Below are 20,684 nucleotides of genomic sequence, written 5' to 3' on the forward strand. Positions count from 1 at the left end.
CCTAGCTGCCCCCAGCCTCTCCTGCTAGAAGTCCAGTCTGGGTACCAAGGAAAATGCCGAGCCAGTTAAGGGCCACTTACGATCACATACTCCCAGCACCTTCCAGGGCCCCCTTCTAACCCAGTCTAGGCCAGCACTGGATAATCCTGTGCCAGACCCAGCTCTTCCTTCTCCCTGAGTCAACTACGAGGTTACTGCAGAAGCAGCCCCTGCTTTTCTCCCCAGCCCAATGAGAGCCCAAATCTTCTTTCCTGGGAGAAAGGAAGCAGGGCAAGCCTGGCAGAGATGGTGCTGGCTAGGCTGTTTGCTTTTCCCCCAAGGCCAAGGCCTTCAGCAGACAGGGACATCCTCCTCCTCCTCGCCTGGCTTGAGCAGCTGCCTCCCTGCCCCCAAAAAGCCACTCCACCAGTCCTCCCCTCATTTGGCCTCAACAGCAGAGAATGAGGTTCCAGCTGGTCAGCGTCTCCCTCCAGAGGAAGACAGCTGGGGAGTGGACAGGCGGCTGCCCGCCAGGCCAAAGAGGCCCTTGTGGGGTGGGAGTAGGGAGTCTGTATTCCTCTACCCAGAGGCCCTCCCTCACCCTGTGCCTTTAAGACTCAGCTTGGGCCCATAGAAGTCTCGGGTTGGGGTTTAGGAAGCCCCTTCTTCCAAGAAGTCTTCAGAGCCCCCAGCCAAGCCCCATTCTTCTGCTGTGCCCTTTGGCGCCACCTGCTGGAGAAGCATGGCTTGCTTCCACATTCTTATCGTCTTGGCGCCGGGGGCTGGCCTAGCACTGGTGAGGAGGCCAAGATGACTAGGTACCTCTGCCAGTCTGTCTATCCTACAGCTCCCAGCAGAGGCTGCTCATAACAGTATCTGTGCTTAATCACATCAGAGTCCTGCAAAGCCCTGCCTAGGGCAGAAAGGGAATAGAGATATTAAGCTATGGCCTCAGCATACAACTTGCCAAGCCTCAGTTTCTCAGTTTCTCAGTTTTAATCAGGATAACTAAAATGCAGCCCATAGCAGAGCTAGTAAGGCCCTGACCTTCTCATTAAAATCCTGCTCTTCCCCAGAAGCCTGATTGGGTCTTCCCACTTGACTTAAGCCTTCTAGGCCTTAAAGAGCTCCTGTGTGCTCTCCCTTAGTCAGTGTCACTGCTGGCTCTCCCGCAAGGCAGGAGCCAGGTCTAGCCCATGACCCAGAAATCATGGCAGGCCTAGAGCCCCAGCCTGTATAGACCGTGCTATGACCCAAAAACAGTGGATGTAGAGAGAGAGGGCTAGAGGACCAGGATAAGGATAACCACCATGCCTCTGCAACCCATGGTACAAAAAGTTCTGGGGAGAATGGCAGGTATGCTAAAAGGCCTATGGGGCACTTGAGGCCATTGTCCTGGGACAAAGCTGCCTTCCAGCTACCCACTCCAGGTTGGTGGCACTGGAGCCCCTGGTACATAAGAAAGACTGGACTTCACCTCTCCCAGATGATGCAGGTTACCAAGCCCAGGTTCTGCTAATGGGTACCAGGCTGCTGCACACTGGGGATGGCTCATTCCTTTAAAGACAAGGGCCTTTGGGGCCCACCTGAAAATCCCCAGAGGCCAGACTCACCTCTCCCACACGCACCTCTCCCAACTTCCCTTTGAGAGCCTACTTTCCTATGGGAAGCCATCATGGAATGGCCTAGATCAAGATCTCCCCTCCAAAGCCAAAAAAACCCAATAGAGGCTCCATTCCAAGTCACACAGCACGTTAATGGCTACGTCTGGAAAAATCCTTGGTATAGTGACATATTACATGTTACTGCCGTGAAATTGAACTGAATTATCTAAAAACTACATGATTGATGACAGCTTACTTCACAGACTCTCACTCACTCAAGGCCTGTTTCCTCCACACCAGGCAGTGCCACCCACTCTCCTGAGCAGTCTCTTTCACCCCACCTGATCCTTGAGTCCTCTTAATGCCAGGAAGCCTCCTGTGACCCTGGATCCATTTGTAGCAGCTGCCCACAGGCCTCTCCAGGAGCTGTCTACACCACCCCTGACACTCATCCCATTGCATTCATGCATCCCCCTCCCTCCTGGCATAGGGCCTGGCCCAGAGCTGATACTAGTTGTGTTGGCTGAAGGCTCGCTGGGATCAACAAAACCACTGGACACTGTCTTTCACCATGGGAGGGCAGAAAAGACCTTCATCAGCTTCTGTCTGCACACCTTTAGTGACAAGGAACCCATCACTTCCTGGGAAATCCTGTTCCAGCAATCCAAGGGCAGTTCTATGGGCTACTAAGAGGCTCTGAGGAACAGAGCTAAGTTGACCTTTTGTGGTAGTCCCAACCTCCAACCCAGCTGGGCCAGCTTTGTTTGTGGCCAGCAGTGATGGCACTGTTCCCTCAAGTATTCACACGCAGGATGGAGCCATTAGCTGACGCCTCCCCTACCTGGGGGAACCATGCTCTCCTCTCTAGTTACATTCCTCTGGACATCCCTGGGGTTTGAGGCTCAGGACATGTATGGTTCCCTCAGTCCAGAATCTCCCCTTCCCCAATTCTTCCTTAAACAGCTCCTCAGCCACATAGCCACCTCCTCAGAGAAGCCAGCTATGAGTTCCAAGCCCTGGCCCTGACGGAAGAGATTCCCTCTTTCTGCAACACTGCGGATGACCCAGAAAGGAGGAAGTGGAGGAGGTGGAGGGGAGGAGGAGGAGCAGGCAGAGAGTTAAGAGTTAAATGGCAGAGAAGAAGGAGACTGCTGGAGGGTGGGAGGGCTGTGGCTCCTGATTAGGCCTGCAGACCTTGCCGCACAAAGCTCAGTGGTGACCTTGGTCAGGGCCTTTGCGGTGGAGTGATGGGACAGCTGGGAGCAGACTGGAAGCTCAAAGGATGGGCAGGCGTCGGGGGGGGGGGGGCGGGGGTGAGAGAACACACAGCGAACGTAAAAGCGCAGGCCCTAGGAGACAGTTTTGTTGGGTTTTTTTGTTTTTTTTTTTAACGTTTATTTATTTTTGAGACCAAGAGAGACAGAGCATGAACGGGGGAGGGTCAGAGAGAGGGAGACACAGAATCTGAAACAGGCTCCAGGCTCTGAGCTGTCAGCACAGAGCCTGACGCGGGGCTCGAACTCACGGACCGCGAGATGATGACCTGAGCCGAAGTTGGCCACTTAACCGGCTGAGCCACCCAGGCGCCCCCCTAGGAGACAGTTTTAAACAGTGTGAGAGATTTGCACTTGTTCAGTTGTTGATGGGAAGAATCTGAAAGGGACGGTGGCTGCACAGACAGAACAGGTGAGTGGCCACTCAGGGTCCAGGGAGTCGGGTAAGAGAGCTCAGGACTCTGGCAGAAGGACCCAAGAGAAGGAACCTTTGCCATCAGATCAGGGTTGGGGACACAGATGCGGTGCTGGAAGGTGACTGGTTTCTACTGTCTCTGTGGAGGAGGAAGGTGGGCCATCTGCCCAGAGACAAGGCTGGGGGTGGGAGAGAGGTAGTATTTAAAATGGTGAAGTGGTCTTCCCAACCTTGGTGGGGGGGCTGCAGGGTGCTGGGTAGGGAGAACAAATGGCCGGCTGGGCAAAGACAAGCCGAGGCCAGCTGCACTGGTGAGCATGCACGTCTGGCAGCAGGGATCACCGCTCAAGGCCGGCTTCCCCAGCTTTGCTCCAGGCTGTGGAGGTGGGGGAGGGTGCCTCCAGGCCGGAGGCTGCTGGGATTCCTCCAGGGCTGGGGGGCTGCCAGCCAGGGCGGGACTATAGGACAGGCGGCCAAGAGAGCTGCGGATGCTGGCAGAAAAGTACTCAAATGATGGACCAGGGAACCTCAGCTGGGGAGGGAGGAAAACGAAGACAGAAGGGGCAGCAGGAGAGGAAGCAAGCCCCAGCGTCCTGCTGAGTCCGGAACCAACGTCCCTCAAGGGACTGAGAGTGGGCTGGAGTGCCTGAAGGCTGTGGGTAGAGAGGGGGTGCCTGACTCAGCGATTTCGGGGTGGAACAGTTCCAGTAGTGACATGGCCTTGGGTAGCCATCAGTGGGGGTGGCTGAAGTGGAGAGCAGAGGAGCGGGTCACTGAAGATGACGAGGTCATGGTACGAGCAGCCACAGGCTCAGACAGGCTGACACGTGGCTGCTGAGCTCTTCCTGAGTGAGGGCAGGAGTGAGGAGCTGGGAAGACTAAGCCACAATCACCCATGAATGGAAGGGGCGGGGAAGTGACAGCCTGCCACAGGATAGTGCTTGGCTGCTTTAAGCACGCTTGGTGCTTGCAGCCAACCTCCAGCAAAGAGCTGGCGGCTATGCAGCCTCAGTCACGCTCAGAGCCCTCTCCAGTTTCATGGCCTGGCAGGCTGAGACGAAGCCTCTAAGGGCACCAAGAAAGGCCAGGAGCTAGCTGCACAGGCAGGTGGCCAAGTGGACAGTGAGATGGATGACAACTGCCCTCTGACCACTGGCATGGGTCAGGCCTCCTCTGGCCTGCCTGGCTGGCAAGGCCAGAACATTCACCAGGAAGCTGAGAGAGCCTTGTGCAAATAAGGTGAAGGCTGGGCTCTGGCAATAAATTTGTTGCTTCCTGGTATGTCCCCAGCTCTGGCCTTGAGGCAAGGGATACACAGGCCCAGGCCAGGAGCTAACACATGGGATACTTCGGTGTGACCCCCATCTCAGCAGCACAAGACATGCCCCATCTCTGGCCTCCTGCCCCAGCAGGACTATGTAGTCTATACCTTGACCAGAGCCAAGGAGGTGTAATTACAGGCCCAGCCAGGACAGCAGGGAGGCCCCCAGAAAGGAGGCCTGTAGCCAGGAAAGAGACTGCTTCCCAGCCTGGGTAAGTTCCCTGAGCCCTTCAGGGGTCCCAGCCTGTGGCCTCTACCCAAGGATGGATCCCTTCTGGCTGCAGTCTCCACTTGAGCAAGTGGATCTTAAGTAAGTGGCTGCTGCTTGCTGGGGGTGGGAATCAGGACAGGCAGGAAGCACCCTAGTGGGGCAGGTGTGCCAGTTTTCCAGGAGGAGGGTGGGAGCACCGAAATCAGGGAATGATAAAGGCGCAACAGTACCCAAAAGTACCCAGTACACGGAAACACTTCCCCACAACACACACTCACACACCACTAATGCAGAGCACATTCATTTAAGTTAGCCACTGATCACACCTCTGGGGCCATCTCTTTGTTAACCAGGCCCTGGCTAATGGCTCCTGGTCTATCCAGGCAGAGACGGCCTATCTCCCTGTTTCCACAGGCATACCTGGCAAGCAGAGGCTGCCTCATCCAAGTGCCCTCCCCTAGCCTGTAGGGTCCTTTCTTCTGCTCAGGTCCTCCAGGAGCTTAGTGGAGGCAGGACTACACCCAAGGGTTAGACAACGGGGAAGCTGGGCAGCCATGGTCATAAACATGTGGGCTTGGTCCAGAATTGGGAAAGGCAGCCAGGTGTTCAGCCTTCCCCACTTCTCCCTGAGACCCAGGGCCATGGACAGAGAAGATGGAGAATGGCCTCAGCCCAGACAGGCCCAGAGGGCCTGAATGGGCCATTCCAAGAACTTGGCTCTTCAGAGCTCTGCCATCCCCTGACCTCTGACTCCAGTCTGGGAAGTCAGGACCTAGTGAGCATTCAGTGTGGATGCTGCAGGGTGAGTGAGGCAAAGTGCTCTCATCATCCTTGGTCTCCTCACCCCAATCTCTGTAATACCAAGGGTGCAGGGAAAGGGGCTTCATCCAACATTACAGTGTGGAATCCACAGCAATGAAGTGGCTGGTGGTGGCTTGGAGGCCCAGCGCTGTTGAATAACCAGCTCAGCTACACAGCCCAGGAAGACTCTGTGGGCAGCTGGCCTAAGCGCATGCTGGCCCAGATGCAGGAGGAGCAGCTATCCTGCCCAGTGGGAGGAGAAGGCACTATAGGGCACACTTACGTAATGAAGTCCAGGAAGCTGGCGAGTGGCTCATAGGCGTGGTTCCTCATGTGGCGGAACTCCACCACCATCTTCTCTTTGAGCCGGTCATCAATAACTGACACTGTTAGCGGCGATGCCTCATTGGCCAGGAAGTTGCCATAGTCAGTACTCTGCAGGTGCAGCTTCAGGTCTGAAACCCAAGGCAGGGGCGTGGGGAGTATGAGGGCTAGCCACACTGAACCTCCCCAGGACCCCAAAACCCCATCCGCACCCAACTCTGAGCCCCAGCTTCTCTGCTGTTGTGTCCTGCTGCTACCCTGACCTGCTGTCCCCACCTTCACCTCCCTGTTGGCTCAGGGCCTACTCCAGGGCAGTCAGACCAAGGCCCTAGAGATATCCCAGACTCTTGGGCCATTAGCCAGTACACTGGGCCCCAGAGTCCAAGCACAAGTAGAACAAAATGTTCCTCCAAATGACAAGAAGGCCTGGGAAACCCCAACCCAAGGTGCCATTCACCACCGCCTTTGAGGCCCTTCTGCATGCCAGATTCTGGGATGGCTCTAACCTAGAGTAGAGTAAGACCTGGGCCCTACACTCCATAGCTGCAGGGTTAGAAGGGCAAGCCCACACACTCTAGGCATAAATGATGCAAATGAAATAAAGAAGAGGCCACAAGTGCGAGTAAGGTGGAGAGGACACCAAGACAGGACCGAGAGGAGGAGAGAGCATGCCAGGCTGGGCCACATCAACGGGCAGGGGCAGGGACAGGAACATTCAAAGGTAACAGCCAGCAGGATGGCCTGAGTGACAAGTGGCCTGGAGGACAAATGAGTGACATGAGGGGGAGATGAGTCTGGGAAAGGAGACAGCCACTGTACAAGTGGCTGGAGGCAGACAGGCCGATCCTCTGGGCTCTTCTGAGCAATTAGGGATGGGGCAAGGGAAAAGGGAGGAGAGGACAGAGAAGAAGGGCCTGGGTGGGCAGGACAGGTGAGACCCAGTGAGATCAGGGCAACAACCTAACAGCTGCCTGGGTTTTGCCCTTGTCTCCCACCCCCGAGGTTATTCTCCAACCAGCAGCCAGAACGATCTTAAAACACAAGGCAGAGCACATCAGTCATCTATACATCCTCATCTCAGGGCCTTCCCTGTCCCTCTGCCTAAAAAGGGGTGATCTCTCCTCACACATCCCCTCTTCAGAGACCTCTCCCACAGCCCCATCACCCTGTCCCTTCACTTGTGCCTCCTTTCTTTGTTAACACTTACTCCACCTGTCACAGGACACATAAGCTCCATGATGGCAGGGATTTGGGGTCACTGCAGGGCCCTAGAGCCTAGAACAGAGTATGTCCTGGTATGTTTTCATGCTCATTAAATATTTGGAGAATGGACAGAAGTCTGAGAAGAGTGTTGGTGAAGACAGCAGGGGGGTTTACTCCTGAATTTGGAAATGGGGGACACTGTAGCAGTGATGGCAGTACCAAGGACAGTGGCTGGGAAGGTACCCGTGTGTGCGTGCACACGTGTGTGTGAAGGCCCAACAACCAAGGCCAGCTTCTGCTGTAAGGGACTGCATGCTTTACGTCCCCTGGGGAGGTTGCCCAGGGAAGGACAGAAAGGGTCACATTTGTGAACTTCTCCACAAGCCTCCCTGATCAAGCCTTCCGACGTGTCTGTGGGCCTGGAGGGCCTTGCTACCTTGGGCTGCTGAGAAGGAAGGGACGGTGTGGCACATAATCCCCAGCGAAGCCCCTACTCCTGCAATCCCAGCAGGAGAATGTTCCCAACCTGGAGTTAGGAGTGCTAAAGGAGAGATGGAAGAATATGTGAAAGGGAGAGGTGAGAGGGAGGGAGGAGTCGGCATGCCCCTGGGTTAGATGCCTTCTGCCTGCAGCTCTGGGTGGCACCCAGGTGGCAGGCAACACTCATGTCCTCTGTAGTTCTCGGGCCCTCACAGAGTGAACTGTAACCTCCTGAGGCCTGTAGAAGGCCTTCACCATCTGCTGCTTTTGCCACCGTCCTCCCACTCACACCCACTTCTCTCCACGGCCACCTAAAAGTGGGACAGAGCCGAGGGTGAGGTGGGGCAGGGAGAAGCCACCAGCCCCCTGCTTCACCCCCCATGAACTTGCTGCCTTTTTGACAAGGAAGTGTTCACACCCCTATGTCCTCAACCCAGGCCATCTGCCACGAGTCCCTGGCCTAGGTTCCATCCTCACCATGGTCTGGCCAAAGTCCACCTATACTTAGAATAAGGCCTGGGTAAGAGAAGGTGTTCTGCTCAGTAGTACTCAAGTTGTTGCAATATTTCATTACCCCCTTGGTTGTCAGAGAAAAATTCTTAACCACAACTGATAGTCATAACTGATGGTTGTGTAATGGTACCTCACCTTGTATTCTACCTCTAGTAATGGGCTTTATGTGCTAGATTTTAATATCCTCAACCCTGGGAAAATGCACAATTCTTTTGAACAGAAACATGGTTTATTTGCACACAACTGATCAGTTCTGAGAGATCGTTAATGTTCTCCAAGTGGTTTTCATGGGTGTGAGAGTGAGAATATGAATCGATCCCTCTTCTTATAGTATTGAAATTAATCCCACTTAGTTTATCAAGTCACATTCATGCCCTGATTTTATACACTTGTATCTATCAAACATGATGATACTTGAAAAACAAAGTGGGCAAGGGGTTCTGGCCAGGGCACAGCAGGTGCCCAAATCCCCACTAGGGGAAGCTGCGGAGCAGACAGCAGCTGGAAGCCGGGGCTGAAATGTGGTGTTCTGGGTCAGAGCATCTAGCACAGCAGCTGCCAGACCAAACCTGTTCGTTTATCCACTCAACAACTGCAGCCAGCAGAGAACCCATCTCAGGCGATGACTCCTTCCTCTGCAGCTCACAGCTGGGCCTGGGGGCCAGGCCAGATGTGCAGGCCAAAAACCAGAGCAAAACCCAGTCCCCGTGCCAGGGACCCTCATGTAAATGACCCACTATTCTCTGGGATATCGAGTCCACGCTGTGGGCCCCCACCCAGGCCCCTGCCTCCTACCCTCCAAAGGATCTTTGCATCACACTGCTGGAGGCTTCCCTGAACGCTGTCCCCTACCACCCTGGCCTCAGCTCTCCAGAAGTGGGCCCAGCCTCGCCTTTCTCTACAGGGTTTCTCTTCACTGGGAAGGTGTGCTCAGCAACTGCCCCACTGCCAAGTACCCTCTCCCCTCTCCAGCTCCCATGGACTCTCCATGCAATACACTGGTCAAGTGGGAGTCAGCACCCCAACACTGGGGGGAGAAGCCCAGACCCATTCTAATTGGAAACAAATGGGTCCCTGCTGCGTACTCAGCCCCCTGCCAGGAGCAACCTGTGTGTCTGACCTCTCAGCCATGCCCATTTCAGATTTAGAAAAGAGCAACCAAGGGGAACACAAAACTTGTCTAGAGTCCCAGTCAGGTGTATAGAGGGGCTGGGATGTGGATCAAGCCTGGTGGTTTCTGTCATCTCCAACTCTGGCCTCCTCTCCTCCCCTACCATCTATGACCACATTCTCCCAAGGCCCTTGGCCCATTTATGGACCCAGCTTCCTAGACAGACTCTAGTCCTAGAAGAGTGGGCAGGTTGCAGAGGAGTGAGAGAAGCCAGGATATGTCCCTTACATGACCTGGAGACAGCCTGGACACTCACTGTCCACCTGACGTCATGACTCAGGGACAAGCACCTCTGGTACGACTTGTGGCAACAGCTATTCTTAGAGAAGCCAGGAACACGTTCATGCGAATGAGAGGAGCAAAGCTGGGGGTGGGCTCTTCTTTGCACACCCCCACCCCACTTTGCATGCATGGGGCTTAGCACAGGCCTTAAAGCAAACACCCCTGTGCCTTGGCTGCTGCGTTCTGCTGACGCTGCATCTGGGGAAGCCACGGCTCCCAGCAGTGCTGGAACACAGACGGGTGGGTGGTTTCTGCTGGCGTTTGTGAGATCAGAGCAAACCCGGGAGATTCTACCCAGAATCCTGCCCAAAGCCCAAGGAGTCTTCCTTACCAGGAAACTCATTTTTAAAAGCCCCCAGGGATGATGTCAAAGGGCCGTTCCAGACCACTTTCCCTGGCCAAGCCCTGTGTTTCCCTGTGACCCAGGGAGAGGGGACAGCCTGTCAGCCAAGAAGGCGACTTGGAGGCAGGCAGGCTAGCCGATCTCTCTGCTTGGACCACACAGGGTTTCTGAACCAGCTCTGACCCTGTTCAAGAAACCTGGCGCCCAGAACCAGTTACTGGCAGCCCCAAGCCCTTTAGACAGTCCTCAGAGCTGGGACAAGGCCTGCTAGAACCCCACCACCACCAGCAGCTTCCTGCTCTCTCTGAGGGATGCAGAGAAGGGGGTGTGACTGGGGGTGGGATCTGAACACAGGAGGAGAAGCCTGGAACTTGTTGAGAGCTTCGTGGGAGACCAGGCCACCCAGCCCTGGCCAAGGCCCCAAGGGCAGCCAAGGACGCCAGGGGCTCTGGGAAGGCAGGAGCTAGTTCTGCTCTGCGCCCTGAGCTGAGCAGCCTAACAGCCTCAATGACAGCCCCTGAGAGCTTCAGACGTGCCTGGGCTGAGGCATGAGCAGTGTTCTGGTTAGCACACACTCAGGGGACCGCTCTAGTCTACCCACAAGCCCAGCTGTCTACCCCAAATCCTCCCATCCGTGGCCCGGCACCAGGAATGTCTGGCCAGCTTGGGAGCTCTCATAGCAAAAAACTTCCTCAGAGGCTGATTTCTCATGTCCAAGAAGATACTGCCGCTATTAGGAAGTTCTCTCTGCAGTCTGACCTAAACCCCTCCTCAAAGGAAGCCCACCAACTTGGTTTCCCAGTGCCTCTAGCCTCCCCTGAGGGCCTTGGGTTTGCTTCTCAGCACGCCTCACCCCACCCAGGACCTTCCCATACCTCCTCTGCTTCCCAGGGTCACCTGTCCCGATCTTACCGTGACTCTCCCCACAACTCTTATCTTCCGGCGCCATCCAGGCCTCCTCACCACCATGATGCCCTTTTGCTGGCCTCCTGCCCCACATGTTGACTCCCTGATCCCAAGTCAATTCTCACACCAGCACTAGAGTGAAGTCATCCAACTCCCAACATGTTGTCACCTTTACCCAGCGGCCTCTGTGGCCTCAGAGCTAGAGCCCTGCCTCCTCCCCGCAGCCTGTGAGGTCCCATGCCCTCAACCCTAGCACCACCTCAGCCTCAGCCCTCCACTCTCTGCTCCACTGGTCCCATGCTTTGAGTAGGGTGACCTGTCTATGATCTCTGCCCCAAACAAGTGTTTCAGGGAAGTCTACAGGATGCCCTAGGGAAAAGCCCCTGAAGTACAGGAAACAGGGCTGATTCCTCAGGCCCAGTTAGAGAGGCCTCTGCCCTCCCTCCTCCACAGGGTGTCCCTCTCAGCCTTGAGGTTGCCTGTGTCCGAGACCATTGCCCTGGCTCCAGCAGGGTCCAGCTGAGCAATCTGAGGGCTCCTGGGCTGCAGCTCCACACCCATCCAGCATGGCTGTTCCCTCAGGGCTCATGGGGCGCACCACAATCAAGCTGGCTCCATAGTTTCCCTGTCCTTCCACCCTCTGCCTGTCCCTCAGTCTACGTCTTTAAGGCCAGAACCTCTCAGCAGCAGAGTCCTGGCCCCAGATGGCACCTCTGATTACCACCCAACCCCTGATTAGCAAGAAGGCATGGGGACCGCTAGCCTGATCAGCAGCACTCTCTTCTCTGTGTGGGCCAAAGTGTGGGCTTGGCAGCCAGTCCCAGCCAGGCCTGGAGAGGTGGCAGCTGGGCAGCCCTATTCCCCATCCACTTCCTGAAACCCTTCCCAGATCCTGCCAGCCCTGAAAGTGATCTTTCAGCCCCTCCAGGACTCCCAGGGACAGGCAGCACATGGCCTCTCCAGCCCCCAAGCCTCTAGAGTCCCTCCCCAAGGGCTCCAGGGAGGCAGGAAGGGAGGGTCTTGGCCCATGCCAGGGGTTGGTCCCACATTGCCCCAGGGGCCCAGCAGCACAGAGGCAGCTCCTGGCACAGTACACTAGGCGGGGCGGCCCCCTGCTCTAGACTCACCCACGGCCTCATGGCCCATGGAGGGGCCCTGCTGGCCAGCTGGCCACGGCATAGTGTGAGAGGACAGTGTGTTCCCAGACTTCACTTCTGCTTTTCCAGAGGTCACTCAACGATGCTCTCCTGGGGAGCTCAGGGGTTTTCAGGAATTGAGGACCGCTGAGTAAAACCAGATGTGCAAATATGCTCCCTAGAGCCCAGCATGCCCACCCTGCCACTCCCTTCTAGGGTGATGGAGCCTCAGAGATTGTTCTACCACTCCCCTCTGTCCAGGTGAGGGGTCTACTTTGAAGAGACTGAACGTGGGTCCTACCTCCAATGCTTGCTCTGCACCAAAGGCTCCCTAAGGCTGCAACTTCCAAGGCTCAAAGCAGGCAAACTCAGACAGATGGACAGATGTGGATAGATGGCCAGGCTGGTGGCCCAATGGAGCCACAGCCCCGCCTCAGCAAATGTGCTATGCCTGAGTCTCCTCCCCAGGCTCTAGGGGTGGGTGAGACCTCTTCTTCATATCAGCTCCAAAGCAGATGTGTGCACTGGCTGGCTGGCTCTTCAGGGTCAGAGCATCACAGCTGGAACTCCCAACATGGAAACCATTAACCCTGAGTTTACCTGGGGCCTGCAGCATAAACTAAGCATCCTTTTCGCCCCCAGACCTCTGCCAGGGTCTGTCACAGGCCCCCCGCAAACTTCACATAACATCAGCTGATTAGTCCTGAGTTCCAACACGTCCTATCAAATGTCTATTCTTCCTCTGCTCCCTCAGGTGCTGCCTGCCATTCCCCATCCAGACATCCAGAAGCCTGTCACTGTCCACCTCCCCACCAACTGACATGTCCATAGTCTCTTGCTCACCAGTACAGGTCTACCCATTATCCAGCAGCTGGTGCATACCACAGCCCCTGCCCCCTGTGCCCCCTCTGCAGCCTAATTTTGTCAGATCACTGGTTTTAAGACATCACTCCTTAGGTGGCTGAGTGGGGTAGGGGAGTGAGAACCTGGGCTTTGGAGCTACAGTGACCTGGCTTCAAATCCTGTTTTGCAGCTTGGCTCTGAGCAGCTTGTGGATCCCACTGGATCCAGGCTCTTGGCTGGTCACCTGGTGAAAGGCTATGCAGTGCCAGCCTTCCAGGGCACCCGTGACAGACACCAAACAGAGGCAGTATTAGAACTGAGCACAGAATACCATACTCCATCTCTCCTGGCAGAGAGGATCCCACCCAGAGCTTCCCAACCACGACCCTCAGCCCCAGTCAGGTGGTATGTGTTCTCGTCTCCAGCCTACTGCTCAGGCTGTCCTATTCAATACTCCACAGAATGCCCCTGCCCTTCCTCTTCCTGGTTTGTCCCAATCCTTCCCCTCTGGCATGTTCTCCTCCCCACTGTAAAGGTTATGGGGGGTCTTGTGCAGCATGGGCATGCAAACACACAGGTCCTGTTCTGCTGAAGGAGCAACAGAGCTGACTCAAAATCTGGGACTCCTGTCCCCAAGCTCAGCTCTCACCTCACCTACCAGCAAGATCACATAGAGTTCTGGGCAGCCCCATGGATGTGGACAGAGGCTAGGACCCAACTCTGCACCATCCACCACACCCTGAGCTGCTGCCCTGAGGGCCTGGTGAGCAGGCAGGAGGTGGCGCAGCCAAGGGCAGCTCCTGCTCCGTGGGAAGCCCCCAGGCTGGCGGGCCAGCAGTCTTGGGAAGAACCTGGAGTCCGCTGCTGGCATGGCCACATGCAAGTTACTGAGTTTCAGCTGGCGTGAAGCAGAGCCCCTGCAGGGAAAGGACAGTGAGTTCTCCTTCCTCGGTCCCTGGACCAGCATTTTGTTTCATGCTGGAGGCCTTTCAGAGAGGTGAGGCTTTCACGGAGGGGGATGGGACTGATCCACAGAGGTGGTCCAGCTGACACTAGGGACCCATGGCACTACTTGCCAGCATATCAGATACAGGGATCAAATGAGAGTGTCACTCCCCATGTCCAGGAGGCAGCAGGATGTCCGACCCAGGTTTACCACCCTCCTCTCTGCTCTAAGACAGGTGGCAGGTGGTGGTAGAGCCACATTTAATTACACTTAAGTTCTTAGGAACACCTTGTCCTTGAGGTGAGAGAATGAAAGCATCCCTCACATCCCATGAGGAAGTCCACCTATCCGACAGTCAGGAGGGTGCCAGGCAGGCGATAGCCCCACATGCCAAAGGGAGGGGCAAAACTGGTTATTGCTGCACCCAGGGCAAGTTCCAAGTAACTCTCCTCTGAGTGGAGATCCGCCTGGATATCCCCTCACCAGAACATCCCCACCCAGGCCCTAAGGCTCCATTGGGACTGGCATGTCCCAGGAGACACAGGGCTTGGAAGGCAGCTTGCCTGTGTTCCCCTGCCACAGCCCAGCCTGAGAACCAAGCGGCCCAGCTTCGCCCTGGGAGGTAGGGGCCACACCTCTGCGGCTGCCCTGCACTTTGACCTTGAGCAAGCTCTTCCCCAGGCTTGCCACCACAGTTGTAGAACCTGCAGGTGGCAGTGGATCTGGGCCTGCAAGGAAGAGCTTCTTTTCATTTTACCAAAGATGTTAGGTTTGCTTGGGTGTGAGTGAGAGAGGTAAAGTGGTCCGGCATGGCCAGGGGCCAGGCAGCCCAGAGAGGGCCAGCTGTGGCACTGAGCTTGCTCAAAAGCCGGCCCATGCCCATGTCTGGTTCCCAGGGCCCACTGGCCTGTACTGCCTGAGTGATCCTGTCAGCCTTTGATGGTGGGCTTCTGTTCTACAAGCATAGGCCTCTGGAGGAAGGATGCTAAGAAAAGCTGAGACTCACTCGGATGGGGGAAGGGCAGGTTTAGGGCCCCCAGTGGCTACTGTTCACAGTGAGATTAAGTCAGGTCAGGCTGGAGTATCCTGCCAGCTCCGCGGTGCTTAGAGCTAAAGCTATGGAAATAGTCGTTTTGCTGAGACTTAGGCCCTACGGATGGGCTCACTGGATCAAACCTCATTTGGGGCTATAAGCCACGCTGCTCTTAGCACAAAGTTGCATTTACTGCAGCTCATAGAAACTGGAAACAGCCCAGGCCAGAAGCAGAGTTGACCCATTTTATACCCATGACCAGCAGAGCCAAGAAGCTTAGGCCAGGCAGGAAGTGGCAGGAGCAGTAAGCATCCAGGCTGGTCCTGGATAGCACCCTCACACCCATTTACCCAACCTGCTCAAGGACCTGGCAGGACATGTACAGGGTAAGCAGTAACACGCCAGACTGAACATGATCAGTGTGTGGATTTGGGCCAGCCCTGGGATAGGTGGGCACCTGCTCAGGGAGCCTCACAGCAGAGGCTAGGTTCAAATGACAGAAGCCAATGGAGGAATGGGGGTGACAGTGAGGCATGGAGCCTGGGCCAATAGAAAAGGGGGACCCCATCTTCCTCCCAGGCCTTGCCATGTGGTATCTGCCTTGGAACTTAAAAGGGTAAGGGTGGTGAAGATGGATGAGCTACCACCCATGACCTGGCAGCCTTAGGGCCCTGTGTGCTGGGTCATGTGTTGTAGCTCATTCCTTGACTCCCAACCCTTTAATGTCTACATTAGATGACATATGGCAAGGCCTGGGAGAATGCTGAGGGGCCTCAAAAGCAGGGCCTCTTTCACCTGACCACCACTTTCTGAATGGGGGGCCAGGCACACAGAGGCATGATTTAGGCATCCTTTAGCGAACATATGCAGGAATAAGAAAGAAAGGACCAAAGAATATAGAGTGATTGGATAGGAGGAGCCAAGACAGGTGTCAGGAGGTTGTAAGCAAACCCTTGGCCCTCACCTGGACCCAACTTCCCAGGTAAAATAAGAGGGCTGAATAGGGTTACCTCCAGGGGGTTGGCCAGCTCTGAAACTGTCTACCTGGTCAGACCTAGGTCACATTGACTCTCCACAACTCAGTCCCTGAGGGCCACTCAAGGGCCTAGGGTGAGCCTAGAGGCCTGGCTACCCAAGAAGCAGCCTTGGCAGAACCAACGGCAGGTGCAGGGGAGGTCTGGCTTTGTGGAGCCTCTGAGCAGCCACCAGAGCAGGGCCAGGCAGGAAAGGCTGAGTTGCAACAGTGAGGACACCAAGATGACTCCTTAGAGGGGAAAGCCCCATCCACCAGCCAAATGCAAAGCCTCAGCTGAGGTTAAGGCCTGAAAAAAACTGCTGCCTGAGTAGCCAAGGAGAGACAAAATCTGGGCAAGTGCCCAGGGCCAGGCCAGAGTTGGCCAGGAAAGCAGTGCCCAGCACCCAGTCAGGGCCGTTCCTCCACATACCCCTTTCCCCTGCCACAAGTTTGCCTCCCATTCCTCAGGACCACACAAGTTCACTAGGGGGCAGCCCCAGTCCAGGCTCTCAAGCTACAGGGTGCTGGATGCAGATAGGTAGAGCAGGTATCAGGCTACACAAGAGCAATCTAACCTACTAATTGGACCTTCAGAGCCTTGACCCTCCTGCCTCTAAAAGAGGAGGAATATTCCAGTGCAGGACAGATTTTAAAAAAAAAATCAACCAAGAAGTGTTAAATGAGGCAGAAGCCAGGGAGGTCAATGGAAAGATCCCTCAAATCGGGGTGCAAAGGGGACAGTTGTCAATCACCTGATAACAACTCCTTTCCAGCGTGACTGTAACATACCTACAGTGCCTACAGAGTTTGGGGTGCCTGGTGTGGACCTCTCCCAGAGTCACTCTACCCACACGCTCCTATATATGTGCCACATGAACACCTATGCGTCCTAAAGTGCTGAAAGAAGTTGGGAGGAGTCTATCCTGAGGATCAATTTTCCCTCTCCTGGAGGGACCAGGGTTGCAGGACAAAAGTGGAAGCCACCTGGGGAAGAGTGGTGCTCCTGGGAGGAAATATGGCCCTGACCCCAGGCAGCCTCAAACTCCTGCTTGGGGCCTATAAGACCCCTGGTTCATGGCTAGTACACTGTCCTCTGCTACTCTGACTGAGAGCTGCCAGCATGACCCAGGTGGGGGTAAATGAGGACAGATTGACGGTTAAGGCTGGAGCATTGTGCACTGAGCATGAAGGTGGAGAGCCTCAGAGAATGTCCCCTGGCCTCTCCTTTCCAACCCAGGAAGCCGGGGCACCAGGAGGTGAGAGCAGGAAGAAATGGACAGGAGACACCTAGCCGTGAGTCCTACTTAATCTGAGAAGGCCAAATGGGACTTGGGTGAGGGAGAGAAGTAGAGCCCAGGACAGAGTCCCAAGGGACAGTGGCCACAGGCAGGTGCTGTGCAGAAAAGCAGAGGAGAGGCAGCCTGGGTGACTCACTAGTCCAGCCACACCTCTCTCCCCGGCTCTGTACCAGCCAAGTGGTCCTGGCACACCCCCTTGTGGCCACAGGGAGGATGGCTTTGTAAACAGCAAGGGGCTCCACTCTTCCTCCCTCTCAATGCCCCACCAATCTAACCCCTGCCTCAGACTTCTGGTCCCAATCCCCCCAGCCAGCAATCCCTGGGGGAGGAGGCTACAGGCACCCATAGAGCCACATAGGAATGTGTCATAAAGAATCAAGGTAGACAGGAGTCTGAGAAAGCCAGAATGGAGACAAGGTGGGCTTGACTCTAGTCATGAGGGATTGGTTGGCCGAGGAGCAAGACTGGAGAGACTGGAGAGGAAGTCTGGGCATCCTCAGTCCCCGATGCTTGTTTACTAGCTCAGCCAGATCCTCCCAAGTCTCCAAATCCCTTTATCCAGCTCTCTACCAGACCCCACCCCACCCCCTCTGCTGCCTAATGCTGTATCTTAAAAAAGCAGGTGCTGGGGCCCATGCCTGGCTCAGTCAACTCTTGATCTCAAGGTTGTGAGTCTGAGTTCCACGTTGGGTGTAGCGATTTCTTAAAAATTAAAAATAAAAAACACTTAAAAGCAGGTGCTCAATAACCCAGAAACAGGACAATCTATGCCATGGCACACCCCTCCAAGATGGGAACCTTAGCTTTTCCTCCCCTGTACACCAAAGCCCAGTACTCTGCCAGCACAAATAATGAGCTGTCACCCATCTGATCACATAAGTATCTATTGAGCATTCACTCTGGCTAGGCATTGTGCTACTGAATCCTCACAGCCTATAAGCGATTTCATTCCACAGGTGGGCAAATAAGCTTCGAGATGCTAAATCACATGCTTAGCATCACATAGCTGGCCAGAAAGGAAGCCATGGTCTGCCTGATGCCCTGCCTCAGGTCCCGGCAACCCAGGCTCCTGACCCCAAGCAAGCACAGATGAGTTACAGGAGAGGCCACTACATCATGTCCTCACACCTATTCATTCTTGATGCAGACCCTCCAACAACCTGGAGTGTGTTTGACCGCTGAGCCCAAAGCACAAGAACAGCTACAAGTCAGTAAAAGGGGCTGGGGTGCTGTAGCAGGCACCGTGACTACAGTAGGGTGGCTGAGTGGGAGGTCCGACAGGGGGGCCAGGGACGAAACTAGTGGAAGCATATTGGGCACTCAGGGACAAAGGTTCCTTCCATCTCATTTCAAATCTAACAGCCCTGATGTGAGCTTGCTCAGTGTGTGCCACTAAGAAAGAAGGAAGGGGAGACTAATACATTCCAGAAGGGTTTTATGCAAAATATTTAAACTAAGATGTTGGGACCTTTCCTTCTCTACCATCCTGAAACCCTGGTCACACAGAAAGCCTATCTTCAAGAGTCCTGGATGGCTTACATTTGCCTATGCTGATGCCACCTCAAAAGGCCCTAGTCTTGGGTACAGTCACTGGCTCCACCTCAGAAACCAGGCCCGAGAAATCACTGAGTAAATCCATGAAAAAGTGTGTTCTCGCCCAGCAGAGCAAGTTCTGACACGACCCCTGGGGCAGGGCTTGTGAAACAGGGGCTAGAAGGTCCCTGTGCTACAGTACATACATACAAACTGCAAGATGTAATCAGGGAACAGAGAGCAAGAAGGGGGGTGTGGAGCAGGTGAAAAAGGCAAGAGAAAAACAGCTGAAAGAGAGGTGAGCAAAACAAAAACCCAGGGGCCCTGGGTCACCAGCCCTCAACTACCATCTGGGCTCTGAGTCTTCAGGTGTAAAGAGAAGGGGCCCAAAGGGGGTTCCGTAAGACACAGAGCAGCCCCACAAGGCTATGAACCAAAATCTGCAAGTCAAATGCTCAGGGTCACCAGCAGAGATCTCATCTTGGGTGGCTGTTGGGTGTGAACAGCTTCTCTGCATACTTACATGTTCTAATTTCCCTTATTTTAGATACCTTTATCAGATGTCTTAAATTATAAAATATTTGTTCACTGCAATACATCCAAAGAGTACATAAAATAAAAATGCACATGTTCCTCCCTAGCCTCTCCGATCCCTCTCTCCAGAGGCTGCTACTCTAGACCAATTGGCATCTGGGCTTCTCAATACTTTTCCATGTGCATATAATATCTTATTAAAATGGGAACACATTAACAAAATATTTCTAAATCAGTCCTTATAGAACTCCATGCTTTGCAACACTTGGCATAGTATCCTACGGTAAGGACAGAACATGGTTTATTTAACCACACCCCTGTCGATGAATATCCTGTTGGTTCTAACAGGTTGCTGTTACCACCAAGGCTGGTGTGAACACCTCTATACATGGCATCCTGTGCTAATCTAGAGGGGCACAATCCTGTGAGTGGGGCTACAGGGACGCGAGAGAACATATACAGGCATGTTTTAACAAGGTGGGTAAAACCTGTCCCCCAAAAGGTCCACACTGAGTCACCCTTCCACCAACTCTATTTTTAGAATTAAAAAAAGAAAATATGTTTAGTCAAAAACAAAAACAAAACCACCAGCATGCCCAGTCATGCAACAGAACGCACGGCAGGGATCAGAAGGGGAATCCCTGGCTGTTGCTCTCCCTTCGCCACTTGCCAAATTAGGCTCCACGCCAGGTGTCCTCATCAGACCACACTTGTGTCCACTTGGCCTGTCCTTAAGGCTGTTCCCCAGCCTCCTGGCAGGACTCACGGGCAGCACTGGGCTTCTAAGGGAGACATGCCCTGGCTGCGAGCCAATAGATGGCCGAGTGTGGGCTGAAATGCTGCCAGCCAGCCAGCGTACTGATGACTTCCAGATTGGTATCTTTAGTGCTACTTCCCCTGAGACCCACACAGCCACCTCCCTCTGACTCTCCCAACTCAGCACATCTGAGACAGAACACTTCCTCTTCCACCACCCTATCCATACCCCAAACCATCTCCTCCTCTGGTGGAGGACCCACCAATAATCCGTGCCAGCTCATCGATTACTGGGTATCAACGGTCTCTTCACTCAGCGATGCCACTGCCTAGGGACATGGGACAACATGGATCCTCAAACGCTGAGGGGAACACTTCAGGTGTGTATGGGGCCAGGCCCTCATAGCTCAGAGACTCCAGGTTCTTGTTCCCTTCATTCTGCAGTGCAAACTCTCCTGAGTTATTGCCTTCTCCCAATGCCCCTGAGCTCCTCTCCCTTGCTTGTGGCCAGTGTTCTGTCAGGACCGTGTTATCTCTTCCTTCAAAACACATCCGACTCAGAGGAATTTGGACTGAGCTAAGCTCGTCTTCCTGTCCAAACAATGGTCCTCTAACTTCAATAATTCAATACAGTCTCCTTTGACCAACAAAATGCAATATACAAAATATTTCCAGGCAAAACTATAAACAGACATTTCCCACATATTGACCTTGACCCTAACCCTAAGAATCTCTATACCTTCCCTTCCTTTTTTTTTTTTTT

At 54.5% G+C, this 20,684-nt stretch overlaps 1 protein-coding gene across 1 annotated transcript in view; it reads right to left on the reverse strand.

The window, feature by feature from the left end:
* ATP6V0D1 (ATPase H+ transporting V0 subunit d1) overlaps window positions 1-20,684 on the reverse strand; it is a 39,555-nt gene that overhangs the window by 9,231 nt on the left and 9,640 nt on the right. The window contains exon 2 of the mRNA XM_047078571.1: window positions 5,889-6,060. Within this exon, the coding sequence (XP_046934527.1) occupies window positions 5,889-6,060 (172 nt within the window). The remainder of the gene's footprint in view (window positions 1-5,888; window positions 6,061-20,684) is intronic.

This window comes from Lynx rufus, unplaced genomic scaffold, assembly GCF_022079265.1.
Source record: "Lynx rufus isolate CCGP_SWC_20201006 ecotype Redwood Valley unplaced genomic scaffold, mLynRuf1.p SCAF_16, whole genome shotgun sequence".
In the NCBI taxonomy this organism is placed as follows: Eukaryota; Metazoa; Chordata; class Mammalia; order Carnivora; family Felidae; genus Lynx; species Lynx rufus.